Source organism: Plectropomus leopardus, chromosome 4 (assembly GCF_026936395.1).
Source record: "Plectropomus leopardus strain MGB_pleo_1.0 chromosome 4, ASM2693639v1, whole genome shotgun sequence".
Taxonomy (NCBI): Eukaryota; Metazoa; Chordata; class Actinopteri; order Perciformes; family Serranidae; genus Plectropomus; species Plectropomus leopardus.
Window position 1 is genome coordinate 9,004,327 of NC_142179.1, and position 20,523 is coordinate 9,024,849.

The 20,523-nt window shown below is 39.0% G+C and overlaps 2 protein-coding genes across 2 annotated transcripts; one reads left to right on the plus strand and one right to left on the minus strand.

Annotated features, from left to right (window-relative positions):
* Nucleotides 1-347: 347 nt before the first annotated feature.
* On the plus strand, nt 348-9,369 carry inpp5e (inositol polyphosphate-5-phosphatase E). Its single transcript, XM_042488287.2, has 11 exons — nt 348-645; nt 1,956-2,821; nt 4,563-4,686; nt 4,783-4,880; nt 5,003-5,127; nt 5,965-6,084; nt 6,400-6,507; nt 6,893-7,054; nt 7,154-7,269; nt 7,448-7,584; nt 8,125-9,369. The coding sequence occupies exons 2-11, from the start codon at nt 2,025-2,027 to the stop codon at nt 8,255-8,257; spliced, it is 1,920 nt and encodes a 639-aa protein (XP_042344221.2). The 5' UTR covers nt 348-645; nt 1,956-2,024; the 3' UTR covers nt 8,258-9,369.
* A 1,175-nt stretch (nt 9,370-10,544) lies between these two features.
* Nucleotides 10,545-19,209, minus strand: pmpca (peptidase, mitochondrial processing subunit alpha). The gene is made up of 13 exons (XM_042488028.2): nt 19,076-19,209; nt 16,653-16,855; nt 16,479-16,558; nt 16,317-16,399; nt 15,701-15,795; nt 15,515-15,615; nt 14,510-14,773; nt 14,327-14,419; nt 13,060-13,178; nt 12,863-12,953; nt 12,694-12,756; nt 12,431-12,575; nt 10,545-11,556 (listed from the first exon to the last, which is right to left on the minus strand). Exons 1-13 carry the CDS (start codon nt 19,120-19,122, stop codon nt 11,387-11,389), a joined length of 1,554 nt encoding a protein of 517 aa, XP_042343962.1. The 5' UTR covers nt 19,123-19,209; the 3' UTR covers nt 10,545-11,386.
* Nucleotides 19,210-20,523: the final 1,314 nt, after the last annotated feature.

Sequence of the window (20,523 nt, forward strand, 5' to 3'; positions counted from 1 at the left end):
CATGTTTCCATACAGTTAGACTGGGCTGTAACTTCAGAATCATGTGACCCTGTAGGCATTTTTGAGGAAAAGTGGGCAACCAGCATTTTTTGAAAGTTCAAGGTGTCCCAAACAAGAATCCACCGGTTGCCCTTCAAATAAGGCCCCTGATTTTCTATATTTCCTCCTCCAAGTTATCCCCCTTCCATGGTAATTTGGATGTTAGACACTGTTGCCTATCCTGGTTTAGGCTCATAGTTAGGGCACTTCCCAATGTTCAATAATGTGATAATGTGATAATGTGCACATGACAATAAACACTTTGAATCTTGAATCTTAAAACCTTACATTGATGCCAAAAAATCTTATGAGATCACATTGTATTTAAAATAAGAGGCAAAAAACTTACATCTAGTAATCCAGATAATAATACTTCATTAGGATGCATGTGCTATTATGTGATGGGTGGGCTCGTGCTGAAACATGCAGTAATTTGGGCGTCATGTACTTCCCCTCGTCAGCAGAGGAGGGCGCTGTGACCCGCGCGCTGCTCTCTGTCGCGCCTCTCTTGTCTTGGTAACAACATCTGTTGTCAAACGTTGCTAAGGAAGTGATCGAGCTACCCCTAAATTAGCCACTCAGAAACCAAACATCAGTAAACCAGAGGTAACTGCACTTCAACGTTATAACAGTGAAATAAATACACAAGGCTGAACGTACTAACACCACCTATTTATTAATACGATGTTATATAAGTTTGCTGCGGACGTTAGCTCAGCTAGCTTGTAGCTAGCGTTGCTAACTACTGTAGGCTACATGGTTAGCTAAATTAGCAGTGTAGTTTGGATGTAACCGTGACTTGTTAGCTGGATGGTCGATTAGTTAGCTGAAATCACGGCGCTATATAGATATTACATCGTAAAATAACGGCACTTTAGGATCAGTCCTTGATTTTTGCTGAATCAAACCGCTAAGACTAACATTAGCATAATTAGCTCACACAGCTTCATTTAGCTAACTAGCTTTAGTCAGAGCTAGTTGTTAGAGGTCACAAAGCTAACTATTATTTAGCGATTTATAACAACGTCTTCAGTTTCTAAACACCTTATATAACAAAAGTTTCTTATATGGCTAATGTGGTTAAACTAACTCGTTTTAAGACTAATCTTTATTTTCTTCCCTTGGACTTATTTAAAAAATATTAATTTAAAACAAAAAAACAAGGCATAGAGTTTATAACATTATAGACTACTTCTCCATATACAAGGCACATCAGGTAAGAAAGAGATCTTAAATTATATAAGAAGTAATATTAATAACAGAGCATAGAAAAAGTTAAATAAAACAAAGATAAAATAAAATAAATAATAAATAAAATAAAATAAAAACATGTTATTTAAAATGAAATATTATTATTTAGTAATAAGTTTTAGTTGCACCAACTACAATTGTAGTTGGTACTTTCCCATAGTTTCTGTAGGAGTCCTCAAATATTTTCAGTTCATCATAATAACTGAGGACAGACTTGCTTTGTCTTAAAGCACTGAGGTGATTGTCCAAGAGGTCCCTTTTAAAGACAAAAAAAAGGGTCTTTGATTTCTGCCATTCGGATGTGTGGATGACAAATTTTGCCAGGAGTATTAAGATGTTCAATATCAGGTCACTCTTACTGTCCGTCATATTAATACCAAACACAATATTTTATCTTGTGAAAAGAGCAAATAGTTGAATTTTGGTTGACAACCAGTCCTTCAGATCCTCCCAGCATGCCGCAGAGTATTTACAGTGGAAAACAGATCATCAGTAGTTTCAGTTTCAGTGTCACAAAAGTTATTGCGGTCAACATTACCTCCCAGTCTTAGCAGTTTATTGGATGGATAGATATTATAGAACATTTTTAAGTTAACTTCTTTGGTTTTGGGCTTCCTGGATTAGTAATATTTAGATTGCCATTTCTTCATGTCTTTCTGTCTTAGGTGTATGTTAGTTAGCAATGAGAAAGCGGCATCCACCTGACCACAGCTGGTCTCAGACATGACGAGACGATGACTAAGAATGGAGAGGAAAGCCCCCTCCATCAGTCCTGTGAAGCTCCTGGTAAAGGAGACTCAGTTTTCAATGACAGCAGGGCGCTCAGGACCTCCTCAGTAGAAGCCAAATCCTGCACGGACCACAATGAAGCCCTCAAACACGCTACTAAAAGCTCACAGGGAGAGACCATACCATACCAGCCTCGGCCTCCCTCACAACCCAGGCTGTCAAAATCCAGCAAAAGTGTCTCACTGGAGGAGACAGCAAGAACCAGGAGGCTAAGAAACAGCCAGGAGAGTCTGAGTGACCCGGTTGGCTCCTCCACGGACTCACTTAAAGAGGACCGAACAGCTCCAGGTGGCTTTGCGCTCAGCGATGCTGCCAACATCAGAACTGACCAGGACTCCAACGTGAGACCCCGCTCTGCTGTTACAAGAGGATCCCCAGTCTTCCGGGACAGAGGGAGCAGTCTCTCTGAGTACGAACGGAGGCCCCCCAGCCAGCAGAGCGACCCCACAGACCACTGGACGAGGTCCACCAAGGTGCGCCTTTCTCCGGTGCAGCCCACAGGGACGCTACCTGCTCTGGAGAAGAGCTTTGCGTCGGCTTCTTTAAGGGCAGCTAATAGGATTGACAGGGATTGTTTGGATTATGCGGTGCTGGCCAGAGAGAAACTCGGGGAGAGACTCCACAGGAACCTGAGCGACAGCCGGCTTCTGGAGAACATGGGGTCCGACAGTGCCTCTGTCAACTCCATGAGGTCCACCTACAGCGTGCTCAGCCCCATCAGACCCCAGGATGTGAGGAACAGGTACAGCAGATGCAGTAGACCATGTAGATGATGTAGTCGTCTTCAGGCGGGGTGTGAAGGCTTACTCTTACTGGTGTCAGAAGGCTATTAGAAGCCGGTCTGTTTCAAGGATACCTAATTTAGATATTGGCCAGAGAGACCATAAAACTAGACCAGTTTAAAACTGTATACGTTTATTTTTATCCATTGCAGCAATAATGCAGCTTATATTGTTTACTTGAGGGGTGTCCAAACTTTTTCGAATGGGGGCCAGATTAGACGATGTGAATATACCTGGCGGCCAGCTGCTTCTTGCATCATGTGGGTTATTTAAAAAACAAAAAAAATCCATACAAATGAGAAAAGTGGTGTCACCTTTCAGTGAAAAAGACTTTGCTGTTGATTAAACACTTCTTTGATGCAGGGCTCTGTATTGGCAAGAATCTTGCAATACAATACATACCACGACACAGGTCACGATTTAATATGTCTGGATAACATACTGCAGTACTGTAAGCAAGGCGATAAATTTTGTTATTTTTTAAAAGCTTATGTGCCTTAAACAGTAGGAGCCCTGATTTATCACAGCCCCTTAAACACGCTAGAAATATGTTGTTAGGTTGAAATGGCATGGTCATATGACTGACAGTCGAGGGTTTAAACTCTTGATTATTTTAGAGACACTGTATCACAAACCTAAAATCATGATACTCAAGTGTATCGATATTTTCTTACGCCCCAGCTTCGCTGTGGTCATGTCTGTTACCTAGCAGGAAATGTCTGCTATTGGGTTACCGTTCGTTTGCTCGTTTGTTGCCTGCGTAGTTCCTACTTGGTGCATGTCTACAAACGGCATGATAGTCCTGCCATCATGAGGTAACCTGACGAAATGTAAAGTGATCTGGCTTTATCAAACAATCATTTGTGATGCCACATATTGTACATTTTTGACAGGCTGAGGGCCGTTTAAAATTGGTCTGAGTGCCCCAGGGCCGTACTTTGGACATGCGTGATGTAGATCATGTACCTGGAGTCTTCCTCAGGCTGGATGAGAAGGCTTACTCTGACCAGTGTTGGATGGCTATTAGAAGCTGGTCTGTTTTAAGAGTACCTTATATAGATATTGGCCGGAGAGAACATAAACTAGGCAAATTTAGAACCGGATGTGCATAATCTTGTCCATTAATGCACCTCATGTCTTACTTTGTGAATTCTGTATCAGTCTGAGCAGGCTTCAGCTAGCTCATCCTTCCTTATAACAAAAGATAATTGCTGAAACTAAAGTCGCGATGCACAGGCACTGCATGAGAATTAGGTACAATATCTTATATCCACTTCAAGCTTTTTAGTATTGATTTTGCCCTCTGATTGGAGCTGATTAGCAAAGCACATCGAGAAGTGAGCGAGGAAGAAATACCGACAGAATGCTGATTTTCCTGAAAGCAGGGCATCAGACGTTTATACGTTGTGTGTGTGCATTGCTCACATCTTTAAGAGAGAAAGGGGAAGGTGGCAGAGTGGAGGGGGATTAACACGAGATCAGAGGAGATGCTTGTTCAGTACAGTTTCTGACAGCAGGAGCGGCAAAAATGGGTTTTAGCCAGTAGTCCCAATGCCTAGTAGGGAATAGTATTTGTACTTTTTAAAATAATTGATGTAACAGCTGAAACAACAGTGTTGCTCTTTTTTCCTACACTGCATCCTAGAAGGCAAGTTGGCTGCTCTTAGAAGTGCTCATTTTGCTTTCTAACATATTTTCCAGGAGCTTTCTGGAGGGCAGCGTGCTGGGGAGCGGTGCCCTGTTAGGGGCCGAGGAGTTGGACCGCTACTTCCCTGACAGGAGGGTGGGCATCTACATAGCCACGTGGAACATGCAGGGAGAGAAGGTGTGAGCAGCGTCTCACTGACCATTTACACCCTTATTACTGTGGTCACACGTTCAGACACCGGCTGAGTTGTAACCATGTTTCTATTGTTTCCAGGGACTTCCAGCCAACTTAGATGACCTCCTCCTTCCAACGGACTCTGAATTTGCACAGGACTTTTATATTATTGGAGTCCAGGAGGGCTGTCCTGACAGGTATGTTATGTTTTGTTTTATTTTAATCATTGTCACTAATTAAAAGCGAGTTTTTATGACTCCCGGGGCTGTAAAGTAGGTTTAACTTGTGTATATGACTTTGTGTCGGCATTTGTATGCAGGAGGGAGTGGGAGACCCGTCTTCAGGAGACTCTGGGACCGTATTACGTCATGCTGTACGCAGCATCACATGGTGTTTTGTATCTAACTGTCTTTGTTAGAAGAGACCTCATCTGGTTCTGCTCAGGTAATAAACTCCTATATCACATTCTGCTTAAATATCTCTGCAGTTTCGCAGGTCCTGACTTCCTGCTGCTGTCAGACCCTAAAACCGCACTGCTCCCAATAGACCACACACACCAAATAAAGTATTTGTGCAGTTATTTTCCATGTGCAATTGGTGTATATATATATTTTTTAACTCTTGAGTTTTGCATCTTGTTTTCAGTTTTTCTATTGTTCTTTTTTGCTTTATTTATCTTGTACAGTTTTCTAATATAGTAATACAAATTAGAAAGTAGAAAGTAAAGTATTTTTTTTCGCTGGAACTACACCCGGCAACTACATCACTACACAAATGAAAGAGTACATCTACTGCTAGCTCATCTTGCACCACTGAGCATAGATAACATTACAGCTCAGCTGAGGAGTACGCCGATAATGTTTACGTCTCATGCTGTCATGAGCACGAACCTCTTGTCCATAAATAGATCCACGCCTCCTTCTGCACTGTGATATAATTGGCGGGAGCAGTTTGGCACATCGAAAATAGTTCTTGCATGAAACTGCTCAAATCAATTTCTGTGGATTATCTTTAGTGACCAGGTCAGGATTCCTGTTGAGTTTTTCAAATGTATTTTTTGACACCTTGAGCACCACAGGCCGAGCGCTATCTAGTTTTATTACATTCAAGAGAAGGCAGATATCTTTAGGGGCAATATCTCCAGCACTCTGCGACTCACACCAAAACAATCTAGACTGATGAACAGCACTACAGCGAAGAAGAAAAATACGTATTTTTGTTTTTGAGGTGAACTGTCCCTTTAAGGCTCTGACACAGTATTTGATTTGTTGACTCACACAGAGGTGGAGCACGCCACAGTCACAACCCGGATCATCTCTCAGATCAAGACCAAAGGAGCTGTGGGAATCGCCTTTACCTTTTTTGGCACTTCCTTCCTCTTCATCACGTCTCATTTCACCTGTGAGTAGGTTTCCTCAGCGTCAGGGAGGCTGCAGGCTGCAGGCTGATTTGTTGTAGGAAGAGGTTATGATCAGGATGGCTGTAGGGATGTGGCAACACACCAAAAGAGGAAACAGTGATGTTAATGTTTTTTTCTCCTTCAGCATATTGGCATGTCTGTGCTAAATATTAAACACTGTCCACACGTTCTGTGAGGCGTTTTTTTTTAGATATTATACCCACTGTAACTTTTTATAACATCTTTGTGTATAAACTTTGCAGCACTGACAGCTAGGCGGTCCTGTGTGTCTCCAATTTCTGTGTCTGTCCTTCCAGCTGGAGATGCCAAAGTTTACGAGAGAGTACTGGATTACAACAAGATCGTCGAGGCTCTCGCTCTACCAAAAGGCCTCCCAGACACCAACCCGTACCGCTCCACACCATGTAAGACCCTTTTAGGTTTTACCAGTGGATGTAAAAATATTCAACATATTTGAGTAATTTTCAAAAGACTTGCAAATGTTTCCACTTTTTTTAAAATAATAAATAAATAGGATTGATTGTAACAGTGAGAACTAGATTACATAATTTTCAGACAAAGCATAGTTTGCAGCTTTAGGATTTAAAGAAATGTTTGTAGCTGTTCAGATGTTTTTAAATGTTTTAAGGATCCATCTCTGCTTGTCTTTGTCCCAATTTTGGTCCTGCTATTGAGCATGGATTAAAATAGATTGTTTTTCATATGTTTAATTCAGATTAAAGCCTTGATGTTGGTAAGAATAATGGCCGACCATCTTTGATAATCGAAGGATGTCATTTTTACCTGCAGCTGACGTCACTACAAGGTTCGATCAGGTCTTCTGGTTTGGTGATTTTAACTTTCGGCTGAGTAAAGACCGGGTCGATGTGGAGGCCATCATGAGCCGCACAGTAGATGGCGATATGGGCCGTCTGTTGGAGCACGACCAGCTCTCCAAGGAAATGAAGGATGGTTAGTATACTTTCTAAATCTCTGTGAAAACTTTTATTAAGTAGGTTGTTGTGTTTGACGTATTCTCACCATGCGAAGGTGCTTCTTGCTCCCCTTCAGGTTCAATCTTTAAAGGTTTCCAAGAGGCACCGATACACTTCCTCCCCACGTACAAGTTCGACATCGGCTGTGATATCTACGACACCACCTCTAAACAGAGAACACCTTCATACACAGTAAGAAGAAAATAATCAAGCTCCACATGACTGAAGATAAAGAGCTCTGTTAATAAAGACACCAAAATAAACCAAACTTTCCAGCTGCTCTAATTGAAGTCTAAACTGGCCCTGGCAATTTAAATCGGCATCTTGTTTCTCTCCGCGGGGTTAATCCTCTCTGCCTATGTGTTCACAGGACAGGATCTTGTTCAGGAGCAGGCAGGCTGAGGACATAAAAGTGGTAAAGTACACCAGCTGCTCCAGCATCAAGACCTCTGACCATCGGCCCGTCATCAGTGTCTTCCAGGTCAAACTCCGGCCGGGAAGAGACAAGTGAGTCCCACTGCCACTCAGAAACACACCTTAAAATAGTGTTGGTGTCATCATGACAAGGATGCATTCAACAGTGTATGTAGTATTCATATTGTGACTGTATCACTGAATACTGTACATTATATTGTTCTAAACACTTTTGTTGAAAAAGTAATAATCACCAGTAAAGCATTTCTTTAGTTAAACATCTCAACTGCGAATATGTTGTGATTTTCAAATGCTAGTGAAGCAAAAATCTCATGTTCTGCCCCTCCACACTGGACTTTAAGATAAGATAGTAAAAAAAAAAAAACTGGAAAAGGCAAAAAAATCAAACAGCATGAATTTGCTGTCTCCTGCAGCCCTTCACCATGCCCCCTCAGTCCTAAGCCCAGGATTTTCCACACATTTGTGTATTTATGGCAGGCTGCCACATAGAGATTTTTGGAGCTGGTTATTGGGAGTGCTATTGGAATATAAAGCTTTATTTTTTGATAACTTAAATAATCTATATATTTAAATTCAGAATTTGACATTTGTCGTGCATTATCTGTTTTTAAGTATTCCCCTGGGTGCGGGACAGTTTGACCGAGGTCTGTACTTGGAGGGCATCAGGAGGAGGATCACCAGGGAGCTGAAGAGGAGGGAGGCCATGAAGAACCAAAGCAGCAGCACCATCTGCACCATCTCCTAAACCCTCAAAACAAACTCTCAGAGCAAACCGGACTGGATCGAACTGTGCCAGAAACTGTATTTTAAAACCAGACGGGCAGAGAAGGACCAAAAGGAAACCAGAGTTGTCTTAACTTCTCAGAGCCCAGTGCTGGTCATGGTGGTACCTGAGCAGGGTGCGCCCTCTGTTGGCCATCGTTGGGAACTGTCTGCGCGTAGGAACTAGCCGGCTGTACTTGAGGTCAGGGACCTCGGGGTCAAACACGCAGAGAGAAGTTTGCAGACACAGCAGCAGTCTGGCCTTTATTTATTCAGCCCCCTCTACTCAAACATGACTGAGACAGCGTCGTGGGCGGGCGGGGGGGGCTGCCGTCGTGGCTTATTCATCAGTCACATGCTACAGTGTGAACTGACCTTAAAGGCTCTGTGTTACTGCATTTGTTTGTTTTTTTGTTTTTTTTTGTAGGTGTTTAAAAAGCATCATGAACCACAATGTTACGTAATTCTGAATGCTCACATCAGTGTTCACATGCCTTGTGATTTTTGTCATCAAATAGGTTAACAAATATTATTGTGTTTTAGTGGCACGTTGAGGTTTTACATGCCATAAAGGAGGCTGCCATTGGTTGGGTTCAACTTGAATTTTGATCTAAGCTGAATGTTTTGTGGGAGAGGTACGACAGACCTGAAGAAGGGAGGTTACGTGTATAATTTAAAGAGCATGACTGATGAAAGCTACGTCAGGAGGTTGTTACTACTGGTTACTGTTGAATTTCAGGGAGATCAAATGTGTTTGACAGCTTATATTTAACTTTTTTTTATTGCAGATCTCACTTCCTATCAGATAGATTTAAACTATTAACGCCTGTCACTACATTGTAGGCCAAGTGATCCTTTGCTACAGGCTGTAACTCAATGCCTTACCTCATCTCACTGCTGTGTAGCCTCATATAAACTGTCCATGTACTGTATCTACCACATTAATGAACTCACATTCCCAGCATGAAGAGCCGTCTGCTCCAAAAAAGTGCCTGTAGGTCTGTCATTTCCTCAAGACCTCTTAACTTTATCTGTGTATTTTTATATGTCACTTATTATGTAACATCCTGTTAATAAACGTGTTCAAACACTGAATTTGTTGAATGAATTTTTAACTTTTCAATGTAACTCAAGACCTTTAATATATATATTTTTATTCACTGAAGTAATTAAAGTAATTACATGTATTTACCGGTTGGTATACAGGTGTTGACAGAGTGTCACACTTTTACTGGGGTAAGAAGCTGCTGAAAGCTTGTAAAACACACGTGGTTGATTTGGTTGTTCAATTTAAGTTTTTTTTAAAGATCACTTTAAAAAAACTTTAATATTTGTCAGTTAGCTAATTATTAGGCTACAGCAGCCGTAAACAGCTTGCATAACTGTATCCAGCGTTAACAAAATACGAGTAGCAGCACCGCTAAAGCTCACTAATGAACACATTATAGCTAATTTGTTAAATCTGTTCCAAAACTTAAGTGTAAAAAAACAACTATTCACCGTTTTATTAGGGGGTTATGAGCCAAACTATATCTTGGTCAGGTCCATTAACTTCATGAGTCCCACCTAGTTTCCTTTCAAATGCTGAAGGCCAGTAAATAGTCTGGCACATAATTGTTAACCTCCAGTTAAAAGGACAATTGTCACGTTTATACTTGAATTTTTGTACAGATCAAACATAAGACACAGCTATTAGTGAGCCGTTTACCCGTTAACTGTTTATGTTAAGCTAAGATGATGTTAACCGGTGACCTGCTGTAGCTTCATTTTAGGAAAAAGTGGTATTGATCTACAGAGACTTAATGCAATTGCTTAAAAAACTCTGACTTTTATTCCTTTTTGGATCTTTTTGGTGTTTTATGTTGACCCCACTGTATACTGCTTGCATAAAAACATTGTAATTTATCAGATTACCTTCGGTGAGGTATTTCTATAAACCCATTTGGGTCTTCAGCCTCTTCGGCACTTGTTTTTCTGTATTGTTTTTGACCTGTTCTCTGTCACTGTTTTTAATGGTAAAAATAAAAATGAATAATACGAATTTGTACTTTTTTGGCGTGCACTAGGCAAGCAACTCCATGGGAAAGAATAGGCGCCATCTTGGCATCCAGTATCTAGGTCTTATTATAAATCTAGGAGAACCTACCCTCTGGTTTCTCCCCAGGTTAACACTGTTAGCTCCTTCAACACTGTTGCCAGCTCAACCACCTCAATTCTGAGAGCCGAGCGCAGACAATCCTGGCTCGGACTCTGAATCATATATAGAGATCTTTTAAGTCGAATATTCCTTTAATTTATCCCGTTTATATATATATATATTTTTTTAATTTGCAAGGGCATCGACACAACCACATAAATACAAAAAACAGGTTTCACTTTGGATTTGTCTTCTAACAGCGCACATGAAACATGATGACAGAAACCATGATTTCAGTTGTGAGGACAAATTGGCCTCAGTTGTTGTTATTTATCCAAAATTATACAAGAATTCCTTTAATAATCTGTTTACCATAGCTGTGTGTGGAGTTCACTGAGCCTGTTAAGAGCCAATGAAGTGCTGTTGAATAAAAAGTATGATTTTTTGACTGTTTTCTGATCAATCAACTGTGGAAAAGGCTCGAAGTGGAGCTCGGTGACTTTTGGAGATGGTACGTGTACAAGCTGAGAGAAAAATAACAGTTCAATAGAAAGGAAGTTTAGACACTGTAAGGGTTGTGAGACACAGTGAAGATACGTCAACAGTGTGCCATTCATTCATAAACTTAAAATAACAGGTTAATATTGGGTTTTGAATCAGGAAGTTAACACTAAAATTTTGGCTTTGGGATGAACTGCCCTTAAGACCAAACTTCTGCAAACCCCCCTGTAAATAATGAAATATGGCTTCCAGCCCACAAACAATAAACACAGATATGTAGACTGTATGTAGACTACCGTTACTGTCGAGTAAAATGTAACTTTTCTTTAAAATCCACTCTCAGAGGTTCAGCCGAGAGCCCGGGTATTAGTCCCCTCCCAGAGTGAGCTGTGTCGAGTTCTGTGGTGGGAGGGAACACTAATTGAAGTGAAATCTTCCAGTTTATTTACAGTGATGTTGTGATGCCAGTGAGGTCTACCGGAAGAGGCGATACATGCGGGGCAGACGTCCGTCTTTGCTGGACAGGGCGGCCTGGATGTGTTCGTACGTGGGCATCTCCGTCAGGTCTCCCAGAGCTGCTACTGCCGGCTTACTGCGCAGCATCTTCGTGGTTACTCTCTTGATGTCACTGGCTGTCACGTTGCCTGGAAATTATTAATTGTGAAGACACAAGGACATATATAAGCAAGGAAAATAAAACTATTTCTTCTTTTTAATTTTCTTTTCTTCGTAAAGTTTTTTAAGCTTGCACGCAATGAATCAACCGATTGCGTCGTGCTTGAGGCTCCGTAGTCTGATGCCCACACATTTTCATAGACAAAATTTTAAAACTATTCCATGACATTTTAAGGACCCGGAATATTTTTATACCAGATTCAACATATTCAAACATAATTTCAGCTAGCTGGCATACATGGGGGAGGGGTTCAGGTAGGAAAAGTCAGCTCCACAAAAAAAAATTTTACAATTGCATGACACACAACAAAATTCCATGACTTTTCCAAAACGTTCAATGAGTTTTACTGATTCCATGACTTTTCCAGACCTGTAAAAAAAATGCGATTGTCCATTACTTTTCCAGGTTTTCCATGACTATGGGAACCCTGTATTACTCCTTTCGACCTTGACAGAGGCCGCTCGAACCAGATCCACTCCTTCCTTTCTTACATTTCACAATTAAAGCCCGAGACATAAACACTGCTTAACTTTTTACCAGAAACTCAAATTCTCTTAGGCTTCAAGGACATGCAATAAAGTAGCTTACAGTAACTCCTACGATAACTTACCTATGACAGAGTACTTGCTCTTGGTCAATATGATCCCGGCAGTGTTGTAAATGCACATTGCCGCCAATATGAATAAATCTGAGATTCCAAGGCAAGTATTTCGCATTTATGTCAGGTTAAGCTCCTGTGCATATAAGCATTTACACAGGTATTTATGACAACTTCAAGGCCCTTCTCCCGTGAGTTTGGATGAATCACTGAGAAACACAACTGAATTTTGTTCAATACTCACTTATTAGATCACACAGCTCATGCGGCAGCTTTCTCTTTCCTGTGGAAAGAACCTGACGACCAACATCTTCAAAAATAACCGGCCGGGATTCGAGGTTCATCATCAACATGGACTTGAGCTGAGTCTTTGCCCTCTCCAGCTCCATCTGGATAAACAGGAAAAATATGAGGAAAATGCTCTCAGGATGGTTCAAAACTTTTGTTTCTTTTATCAATAATGCTAAAGTTGTGGTGGATTGCCTGATAGTGAGATGTAGGCATTACCTCTCCTGCGCTGCCAGCCATCTGAATGAACTCTCTGGTTATGATCTCCACCATTTCCCGCACCTGGAGATCAAAGTATGTAATGATAAGAACTCTGCATGAACATCATTTGGATGTAAAAATTACAGAATAAGACATTTGAACCCTGCTGTCCTGAGTCTGTACAAACCTGTCTGGGGTCTGCACTGGCGTGGATACACAGCAGACCGCTGTCCTCATAGCTGTGATGGTAAGAGGTGGCATTGTACATCCAATGATGTCTACATACAACAGACAAGAGTAACCATTAGCGAAACTGAGTGGCGATATATAAGTGAATTCTGATTATCAGAAACAAAGCTGAATGGGAGTTTACGAGACGTTCACCTATTGAGCACGTTCAGGTACAGGCGAGTGAACATGCCTTTCCCAGGTCCTCCCGCAGAAAAGGAGCCCCCTCCGCCCATCATCATGTTGAGCACTGCGAATGGGATGAAGTCTTCCTCCTGTGAAACCAAACAATGTTTTTTTTAGGGGCTTGCAGCTGACATGTGTCAGACACCAGATTGGAGACTCTTCGGTAGGGCTGCTTCACAACAGTGAGCTCAAACTCGGTTCACACAGATTAAAATGAACTAGTGCGCATTCATGGCTCACTATTTGAATTTTGAACTAAGATTTGAATTAGGATCCAGCAAGCACAAATTACATAACAATGTTTTTCCGCCATTGGAATCTGTGCTGATTCATATGAACATCTAATATGCCAGTTGCAAAGTGTGATCCTCCGTTAAATAGTGCCTCCGTCTGTGGTTATGAAAAGGGAGACGCTTGTTTCAGATTTAGGTAGGGGGAAGCATATTGATGGGGAAACAGTCTAAGCCACAACACCGGCACGTCAAGTGTCATAAAACATAGAGCGTGAATTTCATTAACTTTTGCGAGAGTTAACGATGGTCACACCAACTTTCATCAGTTGCAAACTGATATGCTCACTTCTCACTTTACAAAAAATTAAAAAATAAATCTGCACCTTCACTGAGTACGCTTCTTATGCCAAACACTGTGTGCTGAAGAAATGTTTAAAGCTTAATTTATAAAGTTGATATTTAAATTCTGAATTAACATTCAAATGCTTTGCACCTTGGCACATGTAATTATTCAGTTCAAACCCAGTGTTTCTGCAAAACTGCAGATGAAGATTGGGCTTCACTATTATTATAAGTATTTTACCATTTATAGAATTAGATTCAAGTGTTGGCTACATGGGATTGTTATCGACTTGCGTGATCCAAACATTTCCAATACATCCAATAAAAAGATTGATGAAATGATTTCCAATATTCACAACACTTTTTATGTAATGAAATGTTCTGCTTCAATCCATTTTGTTGGTGTTTAGTCTTAAAATAAATATTTTCAATGCGCTCAAAAATCAGTTTGCTCTAGCAGCAGTTGAGCAGCACTATAAGTTACATTTAATTATTAAAGTGGATTTCATAAAAAACGACTTTAATCAAAGGACTGTTTTTTCTTTTGGATGATCACGTCATGAAATATGACAGCAGACATTCAAATATTCAATAGAGGCTTTGAATGTAAAAAAAATGAAATTCGGTACAGCCCTAACAGACAGGTAACTGCCACAACGTACCAAGAAGGAGCAGCTCTCCAGGCCGATCATGATGTGGGTGAGCTCTGGGATCGGGGTGGGGCCAAGGCTGACATCTGACATATCCTTCTCCATCTAAAAGATTAAAAAAAAGGTATTATTATTCTACAACTTGAAGACAACATTTAAGACAAGATCTGGCACAAAACAAAACCAATAACTCACCTTGACGATGCCTCCAGTGTACTGGGCTACAGAGAGGTCCACGTTGGCCACTGTGCTCGTTCCCCACACCGGCTTTGTATCTAGCAGGTATTTCCTGGCACATTCGACCAGCTGCTCGTGCTCGATTCCCACTCCAGCCAGCACCATCCGCTCAGGACAGTAGTAGTTACGCAGGTAGCTGTGAAGAACTTTCTTGTCAATCTTGTCCACGTTGTCTGCAGGACAGAAGCGAGGCAGTCCGACTGTGTTGCCTCGATATGCAGCCTGGAAACAAACAATTAGCAGTCACAGTTATATTGAAGGAAAAAATAGAGCTACAGTAATCAGTAATAATCAGTAATAATGGCTTAGCTTCTTCAAACTGTCACTAAATCATAATTTTAGATCATTTTGATAAAACAATTCATATTTTGAGATACCAAGTCATTTATGTGATGATATTTTATTCTTTTTTTTAAAGATACTAAGTAAATATTCTGAGAAAGTCAACTGTTTTAAGATACTAATTCCTTATTTTGAAAGTTTCTAAGTACTTGAGATACTAAGTCTTTGAGTCATAAGTCATTATTTGAAAAAACTTGCTATTATGACTTAACAGGACCTTTTTAATCACACTGGTGATGTTGGGCTTCCATAGTATTAAAAACAGCTGAAATAGGATGCTGTTATGATCATAGGTTTTGATTCGGTAACTGATTAATAATTTTAGTTTATTATTTGGTAAAAAAAAATTACTAAATTTTGCTGAACTTTAAAAATGTCGCATTAAGTTGCCTTTCATTGTTTCATATTATTATGAAATCTGTTCCAGAGAAAAAGGTACCGCAAAAAGCCAGAGATTCTGGGAACTTTTGAAGGATATCTATAAAATTTCCAAAATTAATGATTAAACAACTGAAAAAAACCCCCAAAACAAACGTAGTTATAAATTAACTGAACGACTACGGCTGATTCACTTTCAAAGAGAGCTAATGTTGGAGGGTCTTAACAAATGACGTGACTCACGGCATGAATCATCTCAGTGAGTAAAGGTTCAGGATCGGGCCTCATGTTTAGATCTTCTAACTCAAAGCGTACCGCCATTCTGGTCATCTCGATCTCGTCATCTGCATGTAAACAAACACAGATGATCTCAGACAGGCCGTGGCACAGTTTCCTCTGAGATGTCAGTTAATATAAGAGTGGACTTACCCAGCAGGCGAGGCTGCAGAACAGCATCAGAGAGAAGATTGACCACCGTGTCCAGACCCTTCACCTCAGCAGACACTGCATACATGGTGGTATCTCTGCACGGAAAAGTGAACGATACTTCACATATATATCAAATATTTATATTTTTAACTTGCATACTAGTTTTATACATTGCATTGTGGCAAAAGGCACAGTTTTATATTTTACACACTTCACACACTATCAATATTATAATTTAAATATTCACATATTAGTGCTAATTGTCTTTTTATTTATATTTGAACACACTTACATACTTAACACAATATACATACACTATTTTAAATATTTAAATATGAACATACTGTGCTAATTGTTTACTCTAACTGTATTTCTATTTTATGTTTTATATACTTGTGCTGTTACTTGTTTCTATTTGCGATAATTCTCTATGCTGGCGTCAGGGCGACTGTAGCGAACCAATATTTCCCCCCAGGGATCAATAAAGCATTTCTGATTTTGATAAAAATGTATTCATTCAGTCTCAAACAGGAGAAAGAATTAGATCATGCAGGAATAGTAAGAAATACAGAACATTAGATTTTATAACACAGAGAAGTGCTGAAACACTACATACCTTGATGTTTGGCAGTCACATATCCCTCCGTGTTTTTCCAGCGTGAGGAGAATTTCATCTTTACTCCCGTACTGAGCTGTGGACTGAAGATAAAAACGACAACATCACCTCACAAACCACAACCTCCTCCACCTTTCTTTATGTGTACTTTATTTTACTTACAGAAAAGGCGAGTTTCTCTATAAAGTGTGCTATTCCACTTGGGTACTTTGCTTCATGTCTGGATCCAGAGTTTACTAAAACTAAAAAGAAGAAAGACAAAAGACTCATTTTATTCATGTCAGCCACATCCTGAAGACAGCTGATTGTTATTTACATAAAACAGCAGCAACTTACTTCCAACTGTGCAGAATTGGCCAAACTTGTTTTGGGAGGCAACTTTGAGGCCATTTTCTAGAGTAGTGATCCTGGTCTCATATTTTTCCTGACCATCCACAGATGCAAACACTGGCTTAGGGATCCCAGGCAGAGGTGCCGAGAGGGAGATATTTGGGTATCCGCCTCCACTGCTGTACTTTCTGTAAGCTGCGATCCCAAACCTTTGAAATAAAGAAAGCTATGATGAACTTCCTCTCAGCACGTAGGCCAGTTGTGAAAACAGTATTTACATCTTTAACATGAGCAAAAGAAGCATGAAATTGTAAGGTTGAAATGGTAGCATTCTTATTATATTGAACCCTTTAAAAACCTGAGGAAACCCCAGAAGATGGCAATAAGAAACATAAGAAATGACCAAAAATTAGCAAAAATGTTAATAGTAAAAGAAAAGTACTTAGTAAATAAAATCAATTAGTAAATATATAATTAAAAAAGCAAATAAAAAGAAGAAGAAAGCTAAAAACAAGAAAATGACCCAGAAAAAGTGCTTTAAAAAATTGAATAATTTTGTAACATTTTAAAGATGTCATTTCAATCATTATAAATATAGTTTTTCTTTAGCTTTTAGCTTTTTTCCCCTAGACATATTCCCGATAGCTTTTTAAAAATGATTTCGTAAATTTAATAATTTCTTGTAATTTGTGAAGCATTACAACCAAGTTGCTCACTGCCTTTTGTCCCATTAAACTGCACTAATTTGCTCATGGGGTTAAAGGGTTAAATTCTTGGGAAAGGCATCTGAAAGCAGTGCAAGAAAAGTGATGCTGCTCCAGGTTTCAAAGGGTTAAGAAAAAAGTAAAAGTAGCTGCTCTGACATTGGGATGGTATTGATATTGATATCAAGCGGATTCTGACGCACATAGCTGATTTGGTGACATTGGGGCTGATCAAATAAAGTCTGTTTACATCTGATAATGCGTACATATACTATGTCATACTTCAGCACCACGCCAGTGGACCACATGGGTGAAAACTGACAAAAAATATGTCAGGGGTATGGAGGTATTTGTAAAACAAAATATAATACATACATACCAAGGCATAAATTTGCCTTGGTATGTATGTATTATATTTTGTTTTACAAAATTAGGAAAGCAATAAAGAAATGTTTAACCTTGATGATGTTGCACATAAAACAAAATCCCAGTTACTTCCACGTAGTGAGGCATACAGCCTGTTAATTAATCAATCAATCAATAAAATTTTATTTATATAATGGAAAATGTGTTTACTATAGAATAAGTAAAAAACATTTTTTATTGTAAGACACCACATAAAAGCCAGACTAAAAAGTCAGGTTTTAAGTTTATGTTTAAAAATATCAGTATTTCCAGCTCCTCTCAGATCCTCCGTCAGGTTGTTTCCAGTATTTTGGAGAGTAACGACTAAAAACAGAATAACTTGCTCTTCAAAATACCCAGCCCTGACCCTCGGCAGCTATAATATCTCTTTCCATTGTTCATCTGATTTACTTCATACAATGAACTTATGCACATCCCGTAACCAACAACAATTTGGACATTTTTGTACAAAACTAATACACCTAACAATGTTCAGCTCCTTCATTTTAAAACAGATATCCTGTACATATTTTTTCATAGTATTTTTTATATTTCTATTGTATTTTTTCTGTTCTACATTTATGTTTCTTTTTTTCAAATTATATTTACTGTTATACACCAATACAAAAAAGCAAATTTATTGGCTGTGAAAACGTAGTTGGCAATAAACTGATTCTGATTAATGATACTAAAATCACAACATACTACTGTATAAATAATAATAACTTTCAAACTATTGGATATAAGATATAGTATGATTTGAAAGATAGTAACGTAATATAACACAACTGATGGTAGGGTGCTTTCTGTATTGAAGCAACATTTCAGCCTCGTAACTTTTATTCTTTATTTTATTATAATACGAGCTTTTGGAAATATTTAACACACTGACCAATCTCAGTCCCTGAAATAATGCACGTGAACACAAATGTCGCTGCATAATAAGAGTGACGCAATACAGCATGATAACATCTCAAACTTCAGTCCAAACATGCAGCGTTTACTAAACATTTAAGCTACCAACAAACGCTCTGCTCAACGTGCCAAAATCTTACAAATTAGTACGCAAATCACCATAAACACACGTCCTTTATTTCTAAAGTTACTGGCTTTGTTCCCTCCTGATGTAACAGTTTCCATCCTGACAGTTAGCATCATGCTAACGGAGAAGCTAATTTTGTGAGATGAGGACGTTCAAAAGTTGTGACGCTGCACGCGTCAGGAAGAGACGTGACACAGGAGATATCGGTTATGTTGTCTGTCGGTGTTTAAAACGAGTCTAGCGTTAATTTAACGACATTTATTTGAAACGTGTACTACCTTTGAACACGACTCCAGCCTCTACACCTCGACATGTGAGTCGCCATCTTGGATCTTCGGTGACCAGAGAGTGACCCGGATGATGATGAAAGTTTCCCTGAAGCACTTCCGCCACCAGCCCCGCCCACTGCACCCTGTAAACAAACAAATAAATAAATAACGGCTTTATTTCTTTACAAACGTTATATTTATTACTCAGCAAAGACTTTTAACTGTATTTTTTCCAAATGTTGCCATTCAGTAAAATTTTATCGTAAAGCACACGGTAGAAGTTTGCAATTTTAACCCAAACTAATATGTTTTTTTTAATCTATTCTTAACCAAGAAATCCTTTTCTGTCAAAAAAATCATCTCCTAAAAGCCACGTTAAATATCAGCCATTCATGTTATGCAGCAACATTTCTGTTCCCATTTAGTGCGCTTCATATTTTCTTTAAAATGTGTCAAATATTTATACAAATTACTGTAATGGTTTCCTTAATGACATCGACACATATTGCACATTTAAAATACGTTACATTTTTGAGTTGTGTTCAATTTTACCTTGTACCCAGTGCAAAGTAATCAATTTATATAAGCCATAAAATGATTTAAAAAATACATACAATACAATATTCATCAGTTAAGCTATTTTATAGCCATGTTGACTCTCTCTGATTATATACTTATATTATGTGCAGCTATAGTTGTTATTATTATTATCATTACTATTATTATAAGTCATATTATTTTTTTATTATTAATTTTTTGTCATTGTTGTTATGGGATATAACTTTTGAAGTGCTGGCTGTGTGAAGTTTTGTCATTTTTTACCTGATGATGATATTCAGGTATTGTGCTATTGGATGATTTTGGGTTAACATACTAATAATGTTTATTTTTGGTAAATGTGTCTGAATAATACCATAAGGGATGGGTAATGTTAATGAGCAGATATGAAAATAAAGTACTCATTCATTCATTCATTTGTTCGTATTAATAGGCTACTGTCATTTTTCTAAGTTACGGTGTGTCCCTGAGGTCATTTTTCACTATGTCACTTATTTTCTTGCCTTCAAAAAAAGATTGGTCCAAGTTGGTCCAAAACAGTTGTAAAAGTCTTGCTTATGTGTAGAGCGATGGCTAAGTAATTGGTAGATAAGAATTAAAATTTCTTAATAATATAGCCTTTTTTTCCCAAGTGGTCACAGAAATGTCACATGAATTTTGCACCTTTTATAGGATTATAACTAGACATAAATAAATACCATCTTTCCATGGTGTCAGGTGGTGGTTGGCATAGTAACAAAACTATATGATAATAAAATAAAAGCTGTATGTTTTAATGATAATCTGCATTAGTGGGCTTTGTGCTTTTCATCCTTTGTGCGATTGTTTGTCCTTTATGATTGTCTCATGAGTCCGCAGCGAATACAGTGTTCACTGAAAGCTGCTTACAGGGATGAAGA

Bases quoted from the DNA above. Each gene is read 5' to 3' on its own strand.
- inpp5e (XM_042488287.2), top strand. From the start codon at position 2,025: ATGACTAAGAATGGAGAGGAAAGCCCCCTCCATCAGTCCTGTGAAGCT. The intron at 4,881-5,002 runs GTATGTTATGTT...ATTTGTATGCAG, and splicing joins CAGGAGGGCTGTCCTGACAG to GAGGGAGTGGGAGACCCGTC. The intron at 7,585-8,124 runs GTGAGTCCCACT...TCTGTTTTTAAG, and splicing joins CTCCGGCCGGGAAGAGACAA to TATTCCCCTGGGTGCGGGAC.
- pmpca (XM_042488028.2), bottom strand. From the start codon at position 19,122: ATGGCGACTCACATGTCGAGGTGTAGAGGCTGGAGTCGTGTTCAAAG. The intron at 16,559-16,652 runs GTAAGTTGCTGC...TCTTCTTTTTAG, and splicing joins CCAATTCTGCACAGTTGGAA to TTTTAGTAAACTCTGGATCC. The intron at 12,757-12,862 runs GTTTGTACAGAC...TTTGATCTCCAG, and splicing joins CCAGTGCAGACCCCAGACAG to GTGCGGGAAATGGTGGAGAT.